The sequence below is a fragment of the Geotrypetes seraphini genome, chromosome 2 (genome assembly GCF_902459505.1).
Source record: "Geotrypetes seraphini chromosome 2, aGeoSer1.1, whole genome shotgun sequence".
Taxonomy (NCBI): Eukaryota; Metazoa; Chordata; class Amphibia; order Gymnophiona; family Dermophiidae; genus Geotrypetes; species Geotrypetes seraphini.
Genome location: NC_047085.1, coordinates 409,895,208 through 409,909,285, shown reverse-complemented (window position 1 = coordinate 409,909,285; position 14,078 = coordinate 409,895,208). Strand labels below are relative to the sequence as shown.

The following is a 14,078-nucleotide window of genomic DNA, read 5'->3' as shown; positions in this document are numbered from 1 at the left end:
CATCTGCCTGTACAGAATTTACATTGATGGTCTGCTGTAACAAGGACTCTCTGTGATCATGGTTTGAACATGTAACACCAATAGTTAAGAACCTCCATTGGTTACCAATAGTCATGTACAGTATAAAATTTTAAAATTAGGTCACCAAGGAGTAGTCAGTCAGATACCTAGTTATTTGCATGCTTGGGCTGGTATAAGGCTAAAAGGTCATTAAGAATTGAAAACCTTGCATTATTAGAAGTGAGGAAGAGTCAGGAAGTGAGATAGACACTACAAATGCTGCATTTTCTGCTATTGGACCTGTGTTATAGAATACCATTCCAGGATCAATACGTTTGTGCAAAAATATGCTGCAATTTAGAAAACTGTTGAAAACTCATTTTTTCGTACAAGCTTTCATGAGTTGTATGTAATAATATATAAAAATGTGTTTTCTAAGGAAGTATGACAGGATATGTTATTAGAACTGGGTTTATGGACAGCGATAGGAGGGTCAAAATTGATGGGTAATTTTGAAGTCTGTCAAGTTGTATATGAATTTTATGTATTTTTTATTATAAGCCGCTTAGGCTTTTTTAAGCGGATAATAAATAGAATACACTTACCCCTCCCTATTCGCGGTTTAGTTGTTCGCGGTTTCGATTACTCGTGTGTTTTTTCCCCAGGCCCCCCCTCCCTCCAGAGAGACGCTTGTTGGCAGCCCGCATAAAAAAAATGGACCCGGGACTTGGATCGGGGCAAGGAGGGAGGCGGAAGGGTGCCATCAGAGGCGGAGGGGGGCCATCGGAGGCAGAGGGGGGCCATAGTAGGCAGAGGCAGAGGAGGCGAGCAGCTGCCCCAGGAGCACAGACCTTACCTGGTGGTCTAGCGGTGATGCGGGGCAGGAGTGATCTTCCTACACTCCTGCCCCATGCAGAGCCGTGCTGTGAGTTCCTGTGGTCTCACGAGACTACAACAGGGAGTTCCTGTTGTAGTCTCGTGAGACTAAGGGAACTCGCAGCACGGCTCTGCACGGGGCAGGAGTGTAGGAAAATAGCTCCTGCCCCGCATCACCGCTAGACCACCAGGTAAGTCTGGGGGTGGGTCAGAGCTGGCCCAAAAGTTATTCCTGATTTTTCCCTATTCGCGAGCCGTCTCTGCCCCTAACCCCCGGGAATAGAGAGGGAGAAGTGTAATGTGTATGTTTTTATGTATCTCGCTTTGGAATAAGGCAGTTTATAGATTTTAATAAATGAAATGAAGTACCGTCACATTGCTGCACGATCAATCCTAAAATATGATCCTTTTCTTAATAGTTACTGTATTGTGACTTCTGTTTACTCCTAATATTTGTGAAAATTTTCATTACCAGAGTTTTGCTGGTAATAATTAGGGAGAAGGACAATCTGCAAAAGACAATATTGAAGTGCTGCTGGGAAAAGCTATTAATTTCTTAAGAGAAAATATTAATAAACAATAGCAATAATGACCAGGGAGTACTTTGACTAATTTGATAGTACATTAAACTTATTAAATGAGAGGATATTTTAAACTCTGTTTTGTATGTCAGTGACTTTGCTTTCATGCCAGCAATCTATTTTATTTACAGACCAAAAGAAATAGCAATTTGAATTTTTATGGTGTAATTAACTTTCATAGATATAATAGATAGAGCCATTGGAATTTTTTTTTCAAATTTGGAAGAACTCCATAACCTAGCATTTTGTTTTAATGCTAGATGGGGGCCATAATTTTATTCTCAAGATGACATATGAACGAGAGGGAAAAGCAGTATACATTTGGTTATTGATTAAGCTTATTAGAACAGTTGACATACCCTAGGAAATAACAAAACAATTTGTCCAAGTGGCTTCTAGGATTTTATGAGTTATGAACTGTGTGGTCTTGGATAACTCTGCTATTTTCTTTTTGAAACAGGATATAGCTGATCCATTTTTTGCTTATTGCAAACAACACGCGGACAGATTTGATAGAAAGTGGAAGCGGAAGAACTACTTGGCTTTGCAATCTTATTGTAAAATGTCAATGCAGGAGAGGGAGAAACAGCTCTCACCAGAAGCGCAGGTACTGTACGTATACCATATTTACTTTGATGATGAGTGTTCTAAAGCAAGGTGGAGAGTGATTTTACAGTGTTTGTTTAGAATAATTTTATAAATTAAAATGAAACATTAAAGGGAAAGCTCAATATTCCATTGGGGAAAACTTTGGTCCATTCCCAGCTCAGCCTCTTTAACTCAGGCCTGTAAAAGTTAGCCATGATGCGGACACAGCATTCATAACTAAATATCTTCCATTACTAAGCAACAGCTAACCCTCACTAGTTTAAGGATATACTTGCGTTGGCATTAGAGGAAACTACTGCTTGTGCACCTCAGCCAAAGAACTGATGCTGCCCTGTTAGACTAGGTGGGAAGGTGTATGCATTAAAATGAAAGTTCATGTTGTCATTTGCCTCAGATCGTTCTTGTTGATTGCTGTGAACAGTTTGGGCTGGGGCCACAATGTGTATTCTAGTGCAATACGTGTGTCATTCTGGACAGACAGGTAATATCCCCATGCTTGCAAGCTATGTAGAAGGAATCCAGTCTGGCTTTTGAATCCCTCCTCCTTTATTAGAGGATTCTTCTGCCTCCTTCAGTTTTTGCATATGAGCTGGAGGGAGTCTTTCTGATCTTCTCTGTTTATTTCTTTTTTTTGCAAATTTTGAATGGCATTCAGTGCTCAGCACTCCCCTTGTCAAGGGTTCAGCTCTGCTTATGTGGACAAGGAGCAGACTGAGGTCTGCAGCTGACAAGCCAATCCCTCTGTGGTACCTGTTAGCCAGCCTGCAGAAATTATTTGGAGCTCTGGGTCCGTTCCCCTGGTAGCATTTCTCATCTACTGTGTTGCAGAGGCTTGAGCTCAGGCTGTCCAGCATCTGTAGGGGGCTCAGTGTGATCCTGCAAGGTTTCGGCTGCATTTTGCCTCCCCCTCTTTCATGTCTGCAAGTCTGCGGGGGGAGGGGGGTTGAGGCTCAGACACTAGTCCGACTGGCAGCCCGAAGATTCAGTGTTGAAGGAGCATTCCATTTGAAGCAGTGATTTCTTCTTCCACTCCCAGCTACCTTTGGAGCTGAGTCAGGCTGCAGTATATTTCAAGCACAGGTCACAATGAGTAAGGCTGTTACAGTTTATTGGGAAAATCAGGGAGGTCTTTAAAACCTTTTTTTCAGATTTTTGCCCTAGGTTTTTCCACCTTCAAAATCCTAAAATTGCTGTTTTTTTTTTTCGTCAAAACATTTTGAGTTGTGTTTTGGCACCAAAATGCTGTTAAACTTGTTGCAGGCTCTTTGCTTGATTCCATGCAGGTCCCCTCTGCTCCATAATGAGAACCCAGTCTTCCTCATTTTCCTGGCATCCTGACATCAGTGCGTTACTCACAGAGCATTGGGGTGCTCTTTATTGGTCCCTTAAAGTAGCCAAGACAGTGATTCAGCTGTATCCGATGGTGTCAGCAGGTTTTCACTGAGCCCATGGTAGATTCTTTAGTAGTGCAGGCAACCAAACACATGTACCTACTAAGTGAGGGAAGCGTGGTATTAAAGGAGATGGAAGATTGCAGAATGGATGCGATTCTTAAAAGATACTTGAAACACTAGCCTTGAGTATCAAGGCAGATGCAGCAGCTTCCTTTGTGACACGAGTCTGTCATACCAGGTGGCATGGGCTCGAGCTGGCTGACGGCAGGCTTTTGGCCCAGCTCATTAGCTGGAGTGCACTACATAACCAGTGCTGTCTATGACATCATCAGTCATAAGCAAAGTTTCAGCTTATTTGATCTAAGCCTGCAGAATGCTGTGGATCAGGCAATGAGCTGGAGATTCTTCAAAGAGACTTTGCAGATGATACCAAAATCTGCAAAAGAGTAAACATGCTGGATGGTGTGAATAACATGAAGAAACACCTGGCAAAGCTTGAAGAATGGTCTGAAATTTAGCAGCTAAAATTTAATGCTAAGAAATGCAAGGTCATGCATTTGGGCTGCAAAAACCCGAGGGAATGGTACAATTTATTGGATAAAGAACTTATGTGCACGACAGAAGAGTGGGACTTGGGTGTGAGTGTATGTGACGATATTAAGGTGGCCAAACATGTTGAAAAGGTGACGGTGAAAGCTATAAGGATGCTAGGGTGCATAGGGAGAGATATGGTCAGTAGGAAAAAGAAGGTATTGATGCCCCTATATAAGACACTGGTGAGACCTTATTTAGAATATTGTGTACAATTGTGGAGGCCGCACCTTCAAAAAGAAATAAAAAGGATGGAGTCGGTCCAGAGAAAGGCTACTAAAATGGTGCGTAGTCTTCATCATAAGGCTTATGGGAGACAGACTTAAAGATCCGAATCTGTATACTTTGGAGGAAAGGTGGGAGAGGGGAGATATGATAGAGATGTTTAAATACCATATTTCACACAAGATATCGCTTAATTAACATGAGTTAATTGAGCCAAATTTTCTTGTTTAATTTCTTCTAAAGACTTTGTTAGAAAATCCATTTTACTTATTAGGGTAGCAATTTCTTCAGTAGATTTTGAAACTGTTTTTAGTCAAGTCTTTGAAGAGATTTCCAAATTGCTTCCAATGTCACCTCAATGGGGCTTCAGATTTTGCTTTGGCCCCTAATATCTCCTTACTATCAGCCTAAGCCCCTCGGCAGAAGCATTCCTTACAACCATTTCAGTATCGAGGATTTCCTGGCCTTCAGTCAATGACATTGCTGAACATGGAGGAACTATGGGTTCTGGGGGAAGAGAAAGATGTTTCAGATTCCAGTATTGCAGTCGAAAGCAGGGCTCTGCAAAACATAGTATATGAGTGGGTGGCAAAACATAGTATATGAGGTGAAGAGGCATCTGCTAGTGAGGGTCTGATAAAGACAGGACCTTTGCGTTTAAAATTTGTCATTATCTGAAGAATCCAACAAAGAAAACAGAAGGTAAGAAGGAGTTTTCTGAACGCCATCAATCATGCCACATGGAGTTAGGTATTGGACTGGAAACAGTCTGTAATTTTTTTAGGATTCATATAAGGACAGGATGGCATCGGGAGGGATCAAATAGCTTCCTTTTTGCAGAAAACTTTTTTTAAATTAAAAAATTGATCAGGCAGTTAAAACCAATTTTAGATTTAAAGTACACCTTCATGTTAAGCTTTCTGGACTATTACAAATTATACATGATGTGGTAGGTTATTGTTAGCAGGGTATCATTGGGAGATTTGCTAGACCCCTTTTGAATCAATTATACTGGCTTCCTATGAAGGAACTTGTTGATTTTAGACTATTGTATTAACATTGATTTTTTAAAAGATGTTACATTGTCAAAGACCGGCATATTTAAAAGAGAAACTTTTTATATACCTAACTGACTACTACAATCAGGTCATGGTAATCTTCAAGTGCTGGATATGAATGTTGTGAGAAAGGCTGGATGGCAATAAAAGGCTTTTCAAGTGTATGGACTGGAGCTGTAGAACAAACTCCATATAAAACTGAGACTAGAAACAAATTTGCTGATATTTAGGAGAAAGTTAAAAATATATTGTTCCTTTACTAATTCTGCCTTATTCTTAATAATAGTGATTATGAAGGAAAGTACAGGTTTTATTTTGTTAACTTGTTTTATTCTGACTTTTCTTATGTTTTTGAGTTATTGTTTTATGTGATAGGTAAACCATTTTGAATGATCTTTGATCATAAAAATGGTATATAAATGCAAATAAATAAATGAATAATGTACTAGTACACATTTAAGGCTGTAAATGGTTGTATTGACTAGTAGGGCTGGATCTGTGTTTCCTTGTTTTTAAAGGTATTTAGGTGCCTTTTTGCCTTAATTCAAGTAAAAATAGTTTTAAATTATTTATTCAAGAAATGAATCTCACATTCAGAAGTTGGTGGCAGTTTCTTGAGCAGCAGTAACTTGATCATTGTCTTGCATCACTCAGAAGTTTGGCTTATTTTTCCACATTGATCTGTTTTAGCTCTGTGACATACAAGGAATTCCTTACTTTAAAAAGTGGCCTCAGGTTTTACCACATTTCAGTAGGGTTTAAGTCGGGACTATGACTGGATATATCTGAAACACAAAATCTATTCATTCATTCATTTTCGACAGCTTTAGCTCCTGGATTGATGATTTGACATTCTCCTCTAGAATTTCCTAATATAAAACAAAATTCATGGTTCTATCCGTGATCCTGAGTTCTTCATATTAGAGAATGACATGGGGATAATGTTTTCCCCCCTTCCTGCAGTCTATCTTGTTTTGCACAGGCCTTGAATACTTATGATTTTATATTTAAATCTTTTTATTAAAATATAAAAAGGAACAATATTTGGTACAACTCTTGTTTAATTAAATAGAGCCTTCCATCTCATTCAGGTTTTGGTACAACTTTACCAAAGATTCGATTGCCTGCATTTTTACATCATCTGGGAAGATAGAGTGTTTTCAGACATGGGTGTAGAAGAGAACTAATACTGTGTGGTGGATGAACAGGAAAATAAGTTTCAGTAAAACGCTGGAAATTCTCCTTGATGCTAGCAACGATGGATGAATCTGTTGCAGTAACAGTAAGATGCTTCAGCAATTGGGCAAGTGATGGATGAATATTGCAGATGGGAGCACTCTGACAGCAGACAAGATTCTTGTTGTCACATCAAAGGCAGACGAGACAAAATTATGTCATTTAACAGTGCTGTATTTAACCAGAGACGAGAAATCTTAAGGAATACATGGGAGATAAATCTGAACCTCAGGAGCCAACTTATGTTCTTTTGTTCTAACTATGAGAAATCCAATTAAAGAAACAATACATTGCTATCTACAAAAAAAGACAGAAAGCTGACTTCCCTCCTACAGAACCGCACAGAGATCAGAATTTCATCCCAGATGCCTGGAGACTTAACACCTGAAGGAACAGACACAAACCATTTGGACATAGCTCACAACCTACCTACAGAATACAAAAATCAGAATTCAAACAGACAGGCTGAACAGGGAAACCAGCAGACTTCCTGCAGGCAAACTTCCAGTGACTACATGTATAGAAATGCAAATCAAATGGAGATAGTAAACTTCTCCAACTACCAATTATCACAGCAGAAGGTCTCTGTACTTTTGAAAGGACTTTGGGCTAGATTCACTAAGCAAACTGATCGATCTCATGTACTGATCGGTTTGCGAGCCCTTTACGATCAGATTTCCCTCCTGCACTATTTACTAACGCCTGTAGCGATCCGATCCCAATTGTCTCATGCAAATTAGTAAATCCCCATGCAAAATAGCCAAGCAATTGATTCACTAACAATTGCTTGGTTATTTTGAGTTGGGTTTTACTACTGACAAACCCGACTGCTGCAGACCTGTCGGTAACTGAGTTACCGATAGGTCTGCAGGTTTTTTGACAGGCAGGCCTGTCAAAAAAATGTGCCCCCCACAAATAAACGTGCCTCCCCCTCCCCGGAGAAAAAAAGCAGGAGGGATGCCATCTCCCTCCTGCCATCAGAGTTAAAAAGAACAAACAAAAAAAAAAGAAGCAGCATAGTGTGGCACGGCCCACCTCTGACACAGAACGACCCGACACCAAAGTTGGGAGCAGGAGGAGTGCTCAGTCCCTCCTGCTCCTAGGCTTCTCACCCCTCTGGCCCACCCCTGGTTGGCCCAGGCGGGCGGGCCCGGCCCACCCACCCCGGTATCTTTAAAATTGTTGGGAGCATGAGGGGTGCCCGGTCCCTCCTGCTCCTTGGAGGCTCCCAACATCTTCAGGAGCAGGAGGGGTTCCCGAACCTTCCTCCTGCTCTTACGCCGCCGTTCCAAAATCTTCAGGAGCAGGAGGAAAGTTCTCCTGCTCTTGCTCTCCGGCCAGCCGCCACCCAATAGCGACCTTAGACCCCACCCTGGCGCATCATCTCATGCACGGGGCCTAAGGCACTGATTGGTTGAGGCGCCTCAGGCTTTTCCCTTTGGAGGGGCCGGGGCATCTCAGCCAATCAGGGACTTCCTTAGGGAGGAGTCTAGGGACTTCCCTAGATTCCTCCCTAAGGAAGTCCCTGATTGGCACTGCATGGTTTGGAGGTTTAGTGAATCTAGGATTTTCTTTCTGCTCTACCAACAAAATAGACAAAATCCAGCTATACTCAGATCTTGAAGAATTATTCAGGAAACTCCATTTAAAAGTACATTTCCACAATAGGGAGACTCCCTACAAACTGGAATAGAATAATAATACAAAAGAAAATACATACTTTAACCCCCTGCCCCCCCCAAGATGGACAAAACACAAAACTAGAAAATTACTTAGAAAGTTTCAGACATAGGATAAAATCACAACTTTCCAGCAAACAAAAGAAAACTCTATACAACCTTTCCCTACCAGAACGATCTGTCATAAAAAGCTTACAGAGTAATCAAAACATTATAATCAAACCTGCAGACAAAGAATGTACTATAGTAATTATGGACAAATGCAACTACATTGCAGAAAGACACAACTCTCAAATAACACATACTATAGGACAGAGTACGGTATTGGGGTTCAAGAAGGGATTAGACAATTTCCTGAAGGAAAAGGGGATAGAAGGGTATGGATAAAGCAGGTCCTGGACCTGATGGGCCGCCACATGAGTGGACTGCTGGGCATGATGGACCTCTGGTCTAACCCAGCAGAGGCACTGCTTATGTTCTTATAAGAAACTGACTGGAGACCCCACAAAAGATTATACTAAACCCCTCTCCCCCAAAATCATGAATATGTGAAATCATGATTGCCGAAACCGCAAATGGGGAGGGGGAAGTGTAACTCTTTATAGTTTATAAATCTTTCCTTTAACTGTTAAAGGAAAGATTTATAAACTACAAATAATTTTACCTCATGCAAAATTGTCATTTCTTTAATAAGACATTCAAGTACCCTATTTTTTCTGCAGCCTTCACAGTACGTTAGATAGATTGTGAGCCCACCGGGACAGAGAGGGAAAATGCTTGAGTACCTGATTGTAAAAACCGCTTAGATATCCTTGATAGGCGGTATATAAAATCCTAATAAACTTGAAACTTAAAGTTTAACATGTTTTCTTTCTCAAAACTGACACATTTCAATCACTATATTGAAAATAAAATCATTTTCCCTACCTTTGTTGTCTGACTTTTTTATTTTTCTGTGCTTTTAACTATGTTTCCAGGGCCTTCTTGTCCTTTGACTGTTTTTCTCTCCATCTTCACTTTCTGCCTTGCATCCATGTTTGGCATTAACTTAACATTCAATTTTTTCATTTTTCTGCTTTCTTCTCAAAATCAACTTTTCCATGTCTTACCTTCCCTTCCTATCTCTCTCTCTCTCCTTCCCTCCCTATTTTCATGGTCTTAACATTTCTCTCCTTCCTTTCTCTCCCTCCCTCCTTCCTTCCTTTCTCCTGGTCTGGCATCTGTTTCCTATCCTCCCCCCATGTCCTGGCATCTCTCCCTCCATTGTTTGGTATCTCCTTTCCCTCCCTCCCTCCCATGGACTTGGCATCTCTTATTCCTCTCCCTTATCTTCCTTCTCTCTCCCCAATTGGGTGCAGCAGGAGCAGCATTTCTCTTCCCCCTTCCCTCTTCCCAATTGGGAGCAGCAGCAGCAGCAGCATTTCTCTTCCCCCTTCCCTCCCCCCTCCCCCTTCCCCATCCCTATTCAGCAGCAGCATTTCTCTTCCACCTTCCCTGTGTAGCAGCAGCATTTCTTTTCCCCTCTCCCGTGCAGCAGCAGCAGCAAGTTCGGCGAGTGCTTAGTTTCTGGCAGGCTCCCTCTCTGTAGTCGTTTTTCCATTCAAAGCCATGGGTGGCGGCTCCTTGCGCAATCCGCGTCTGTGTTGGAATCCTTCTCTCTGACTTCATGACGTCAAAGAGGCTTCCAACACAGGCTTGGATAGCGTGAGGAGCCATCTCTAGAGGTTGTGGCTTTGAACAGAAAAACAACTGCAGCAAGGAAGCATTCGATCATTGCGTCCAGACTGTGGGCCACAAAAAATTACTTGGCAGGCCATGAATTTTAGACCGCTATTATAGTGTGACAAATTGAAAACTGTGCAAGTGCATCTGAAAGGATCCCACAGTCACTCATATGGGAAAAAACATTCAGCATAAAGGGATCCTTCACATGTTCATCTTCTAATGTGGTATACATCATTCAGTACAAAGAGATATGTTACATTGGTGAAACAAGCCAAATGCTAAAGAGCAGAATCAACTTATATAGATATTTTTAGAATTGCAACTGACCACTGCACAAATAATTTTATGATGAGAATACTAAAGCGGAACTTTAAAACAATCTAAGAATGTAAAACCTTTGAAATCAAAATAATGTATTTTGACATCTACCAGACTGGACTTAACCCCTCCCTCCCTCTTCCTATCCCTGAAATTCTCTTATGTTTTCATAAGAACATAAGAATAGCCTTACTGGGTCAGACCAATGATCTGATCCATCAAGCCAAGTAGCCCATTTTAACGGTGGCCAATCCAGGTTACTAGTACCTGGCCAAAACCCAAGGTGTAGCAATATTCCATGCTACCAATACAGGTCAAGCAGTGGCTTCCCCCTTGTCTTTCTCAATAACAGACTATGGACTTTTCCTTATATATTTGTTTTTTTTCTGATCTGAAGAAGGGTTATCTTTGAAACTTATCACCTTATTTCCTTTGTTTTATTTCTTTACTAGCTGATGCCCCGGCGTTGCACGGGTATTTAATTATAGCAATAACACTGTAAATGGATTCAAATAAAGATACTTTATAGTGGTGAATGAAATTAATTTTTTACAGCTTTATAAAAAGTACAATATTCAAATTATAATGTGAAATATTTGACAAAATGAATACAATACAACTAACACAAAACTTGATTATAAACAACATTTTTCGTTTCAACTCCAGGAGCAAGAACATATAAATTCTTGGGTGAACCCACCCTTGAGCAAGCAACATAGAGTTGACCATGGGAAAAACAGGGGGATCTTAAATCCACTCCACAGTATGCAATAGTCTGTCCCTGTGATTTGTTGATTGTGATAGAGAATGCAAGTCTCACTGGAATTTGCAAGCTCTTAAACTGAAAAGGAAGATGTGTTGCAAGTTTCGTTCAAATCGGGCAAGCCGTTTTTGCGTTGGCAGCTTTTTACAATTTTTCCATTGACATGAATGGGTGAAATCAGATTTTCTGTTTGTAGCTCCGCCCACGTGTGCAGGTGGTCCGCGAGACCCCCAGAACATATCACCCCAGGTAGTGAGGGATCTGCATACCAAGTTTAGTTCAAATCGGGCAAGCCGTTTTTGCGTTGGCAGATTTTTACATTTTTGCCATTGACATGAATGGGTGAAATCTGATTTTCTGTTTGTAGCTCCGCCCATGTGTGCAGGTGGGCCGCGAGACCCCCAGAACATATCACCCCAGGTAGTGAGGGATCTGCATACCAAGTTTAGTTCAAATCGGGCAAGCCGTTTTTGCGTTGGCAGATTTTTACATTTTTGCCATTGACATGAATGGGTGAAATCTGATTTTCTGTTTGTAGCTCCGCCCATGTGTGCAGGTGGGCCGCGAGACCCCCAGAACATATCACCCCAGGTAGTGAGGGATCTGCATACCAAGTTTCGTTCAAATCGGGCAAGCCGTTTTTGCGTGATCGCGGCACATACACACACACATACATACACACATGCATACCTCCGATTTTATATATATAGATATTGCCTTATTTAACTAAAAAAACGGATTCTGCTTTTTTTTTTTAATCATCACTGAATTCAGTTGCCAGTTGTCTCTATAAGATGTGTCACGTTTTTACATGTTGATACCAGCATTGTATAGATGCTGTTCCGTTTAGTTGGAATAGCCTTCGTAATGTTAGTCCCTGTCCCATACTCCAGATCCTGAAGCAGGAAAACAGCCCCTTACCATGATATCCCCACATGATATTTGGAATGACGTTGTCACTTTTAAAGAAAGTGTTTGAGTTTTACCAAACAGAAGTTTGGATCAATCCTTTCAGCTCTTATCTGTTATCATTGGTGTTTTTTCTTGTGAAATACTGAGAGCGGAGCACGCATGTGGCAGTGATAATATTTTCACAACACAAATAATGAGATCTGATGGTGTACATTAGTATGTTGTGGTACACCTGTTCGGAAACACTGCATTAAAACTCTCTGCTTAGGAGTCTCCTTTGAAGCTGCAATAACCATTAGATCATGTAATCTTGCTTAGCAGTTTGGGAGGTTGGTTTGATATCAGGAGACAAGTTTGACGAGGCTGAAGGACTCTTCACTATTGGATTTTGATTTTATATAACAAATACAGTATTTTTCACTCCATAAGATGCATTTTTTTCCCCAAAAAAGTGGGTGGAAATAAGGGTACCTCTTATGCAGCGAATACCACGCCCCCCAGTACCTTTGTGTAATCCTGGTGGTCCAGTGCTGCATCGGCAGGCTCCCTTGCTGGACGGCTGCCCGTATCCCCATCTACCGTGGCAGTAAGAGGCAGGCACGAGCCCCGAGACCACCTGCCTGGTCCCACACTGCTGCCCAAATAGTGTCGTCAGCTCAGTCCAGCGCTGCATCGGCAGGCTCCCCCATCTGCCGCGGAAGTGAAAGGTAGGCATGAGCCCTGCGTGCTCCTGTCTGGTCCTGCGCTGCCGCCCGAATGGTGCCATTGGTTCTCGCGAGACTTGTGGGAGCTGATGGCACCATTCGAGCGGCGGCGCAGGACCAGGCAGGCGCGCTCGAGGCTCGTGCCTGCCTTTCATTTCCATGGCAGATGGGGAGTCTACCGATGCAGTGCTGGACTGAGCTGACGGCACCATTTGGGCGGTGGCATGGGATTAGGCAGGCGCGCTTGGGGCTTGCAACTGCTTCTCACTGCCGTGGCAGATAGGGACTTGGGCGGTCATCCGGCAGGGGAGGCTGCTGATGCAGTGCTGGACTGCCAGGATTGCATAAAGGTATCGGGGGGTAGGGAGAGGGGGTCCTGCAGAAAGGTATCGGGGGTAGGGGCCCTCCTTCCGGAATTAACTTAATCAGGAGGCTTCCCAGCCCTGCAAAAAGGTACCCTGCAGAAAGATACCGGTGAAGGGGGCCCTTCTGCTGGAATTACATAAGAACATAAGAATTGCCGCTGCTGGTCAGACCAGTGGTCCATCGTGCCCAGCAGTCCGCTCATGCGGTGGCCCTTAGGTCAAAGACAAGTGTCCTAACTTAGACTAGCTTTACCTGCGTACCTTCTGGTTCAGCATGAACTTGTCTAACTTTATCTTGTATCCTTGGAGGGTGTTTTCCCCTATAACAGCTGAGGCAAGAGGCCTTGTGCTGGACATGTGAATTGTTTTAAAAAAAATAAAAAAAAGAGGAAATAAAAATGTAAAGGTATTAGAGATGTGCTTTTTCCAAAGCTGAGCAGGAAACAGAAAGACTTCCCTGCCTGCTCTGTGCCCTGTCCCGGCCTACCACTAGACCAAAAGAGGGGGGACAGGGTGCAGAACCAGGCAAGGAGTGTGGGTTGGGTGCAAAGCCTGGAAGGGAGAATTTGGTTCAGAATGTTTTTTTTTCTTGTTTTCCTCCTCTAAATCTAGGGTGCGTCTTATGGAGCAAAAAATACAGTATACCATAGTTCATTGTATTTCACTCCTCTTTTCCTAGTTTTATTAAAAATAATCTTATATCTGTTAGCTGTTACATAGTTCATATCTTTAGAGAGATTGCTCAAAAAATAGTAGTCTTATCAACCATAAACTTCCTAATTTGAGGTGTATGTATCCATTTTCTCCCTGAATTCCACTGGTTAGGTTGTAAGTTCAATAAAAAATAATATTCTCATAAGAGTTTAGTACTTCTCCTGCATTATGGCTTGCCAAGTATAATTTAAAACAGTGGTCCCCAACCCTGTCCTAGAGGACCACCAGGCCAATCGGGTTTTCAAGCTAGCCCTAATGAATATGCATGAGAGAGATCTGTTTAAAATGGAGGTGCCAGGCATGCAAATCTGCTCCATGCATATACATT

General features: G+C 42.0%; 1 protein-coding gene across 1 annotated transcript in view; it reads left to right on the top strand.

Annotated features, from left to right (window-relative positions):
- The window catches only part of PHF14 (PHD finger protein 14), a 677,625-nt gene that overhangs the window by 166,043 nt on the left and 497,504 nt on the right, over positions 1-14,078 (top strand). The window contains 1 exon segment of the mRNA XM_033931008.1: positions 1,918-2,064. Coding sequence (XP_033786899.1) covers positions 1,918-2,064 — 147 coding nt within the window.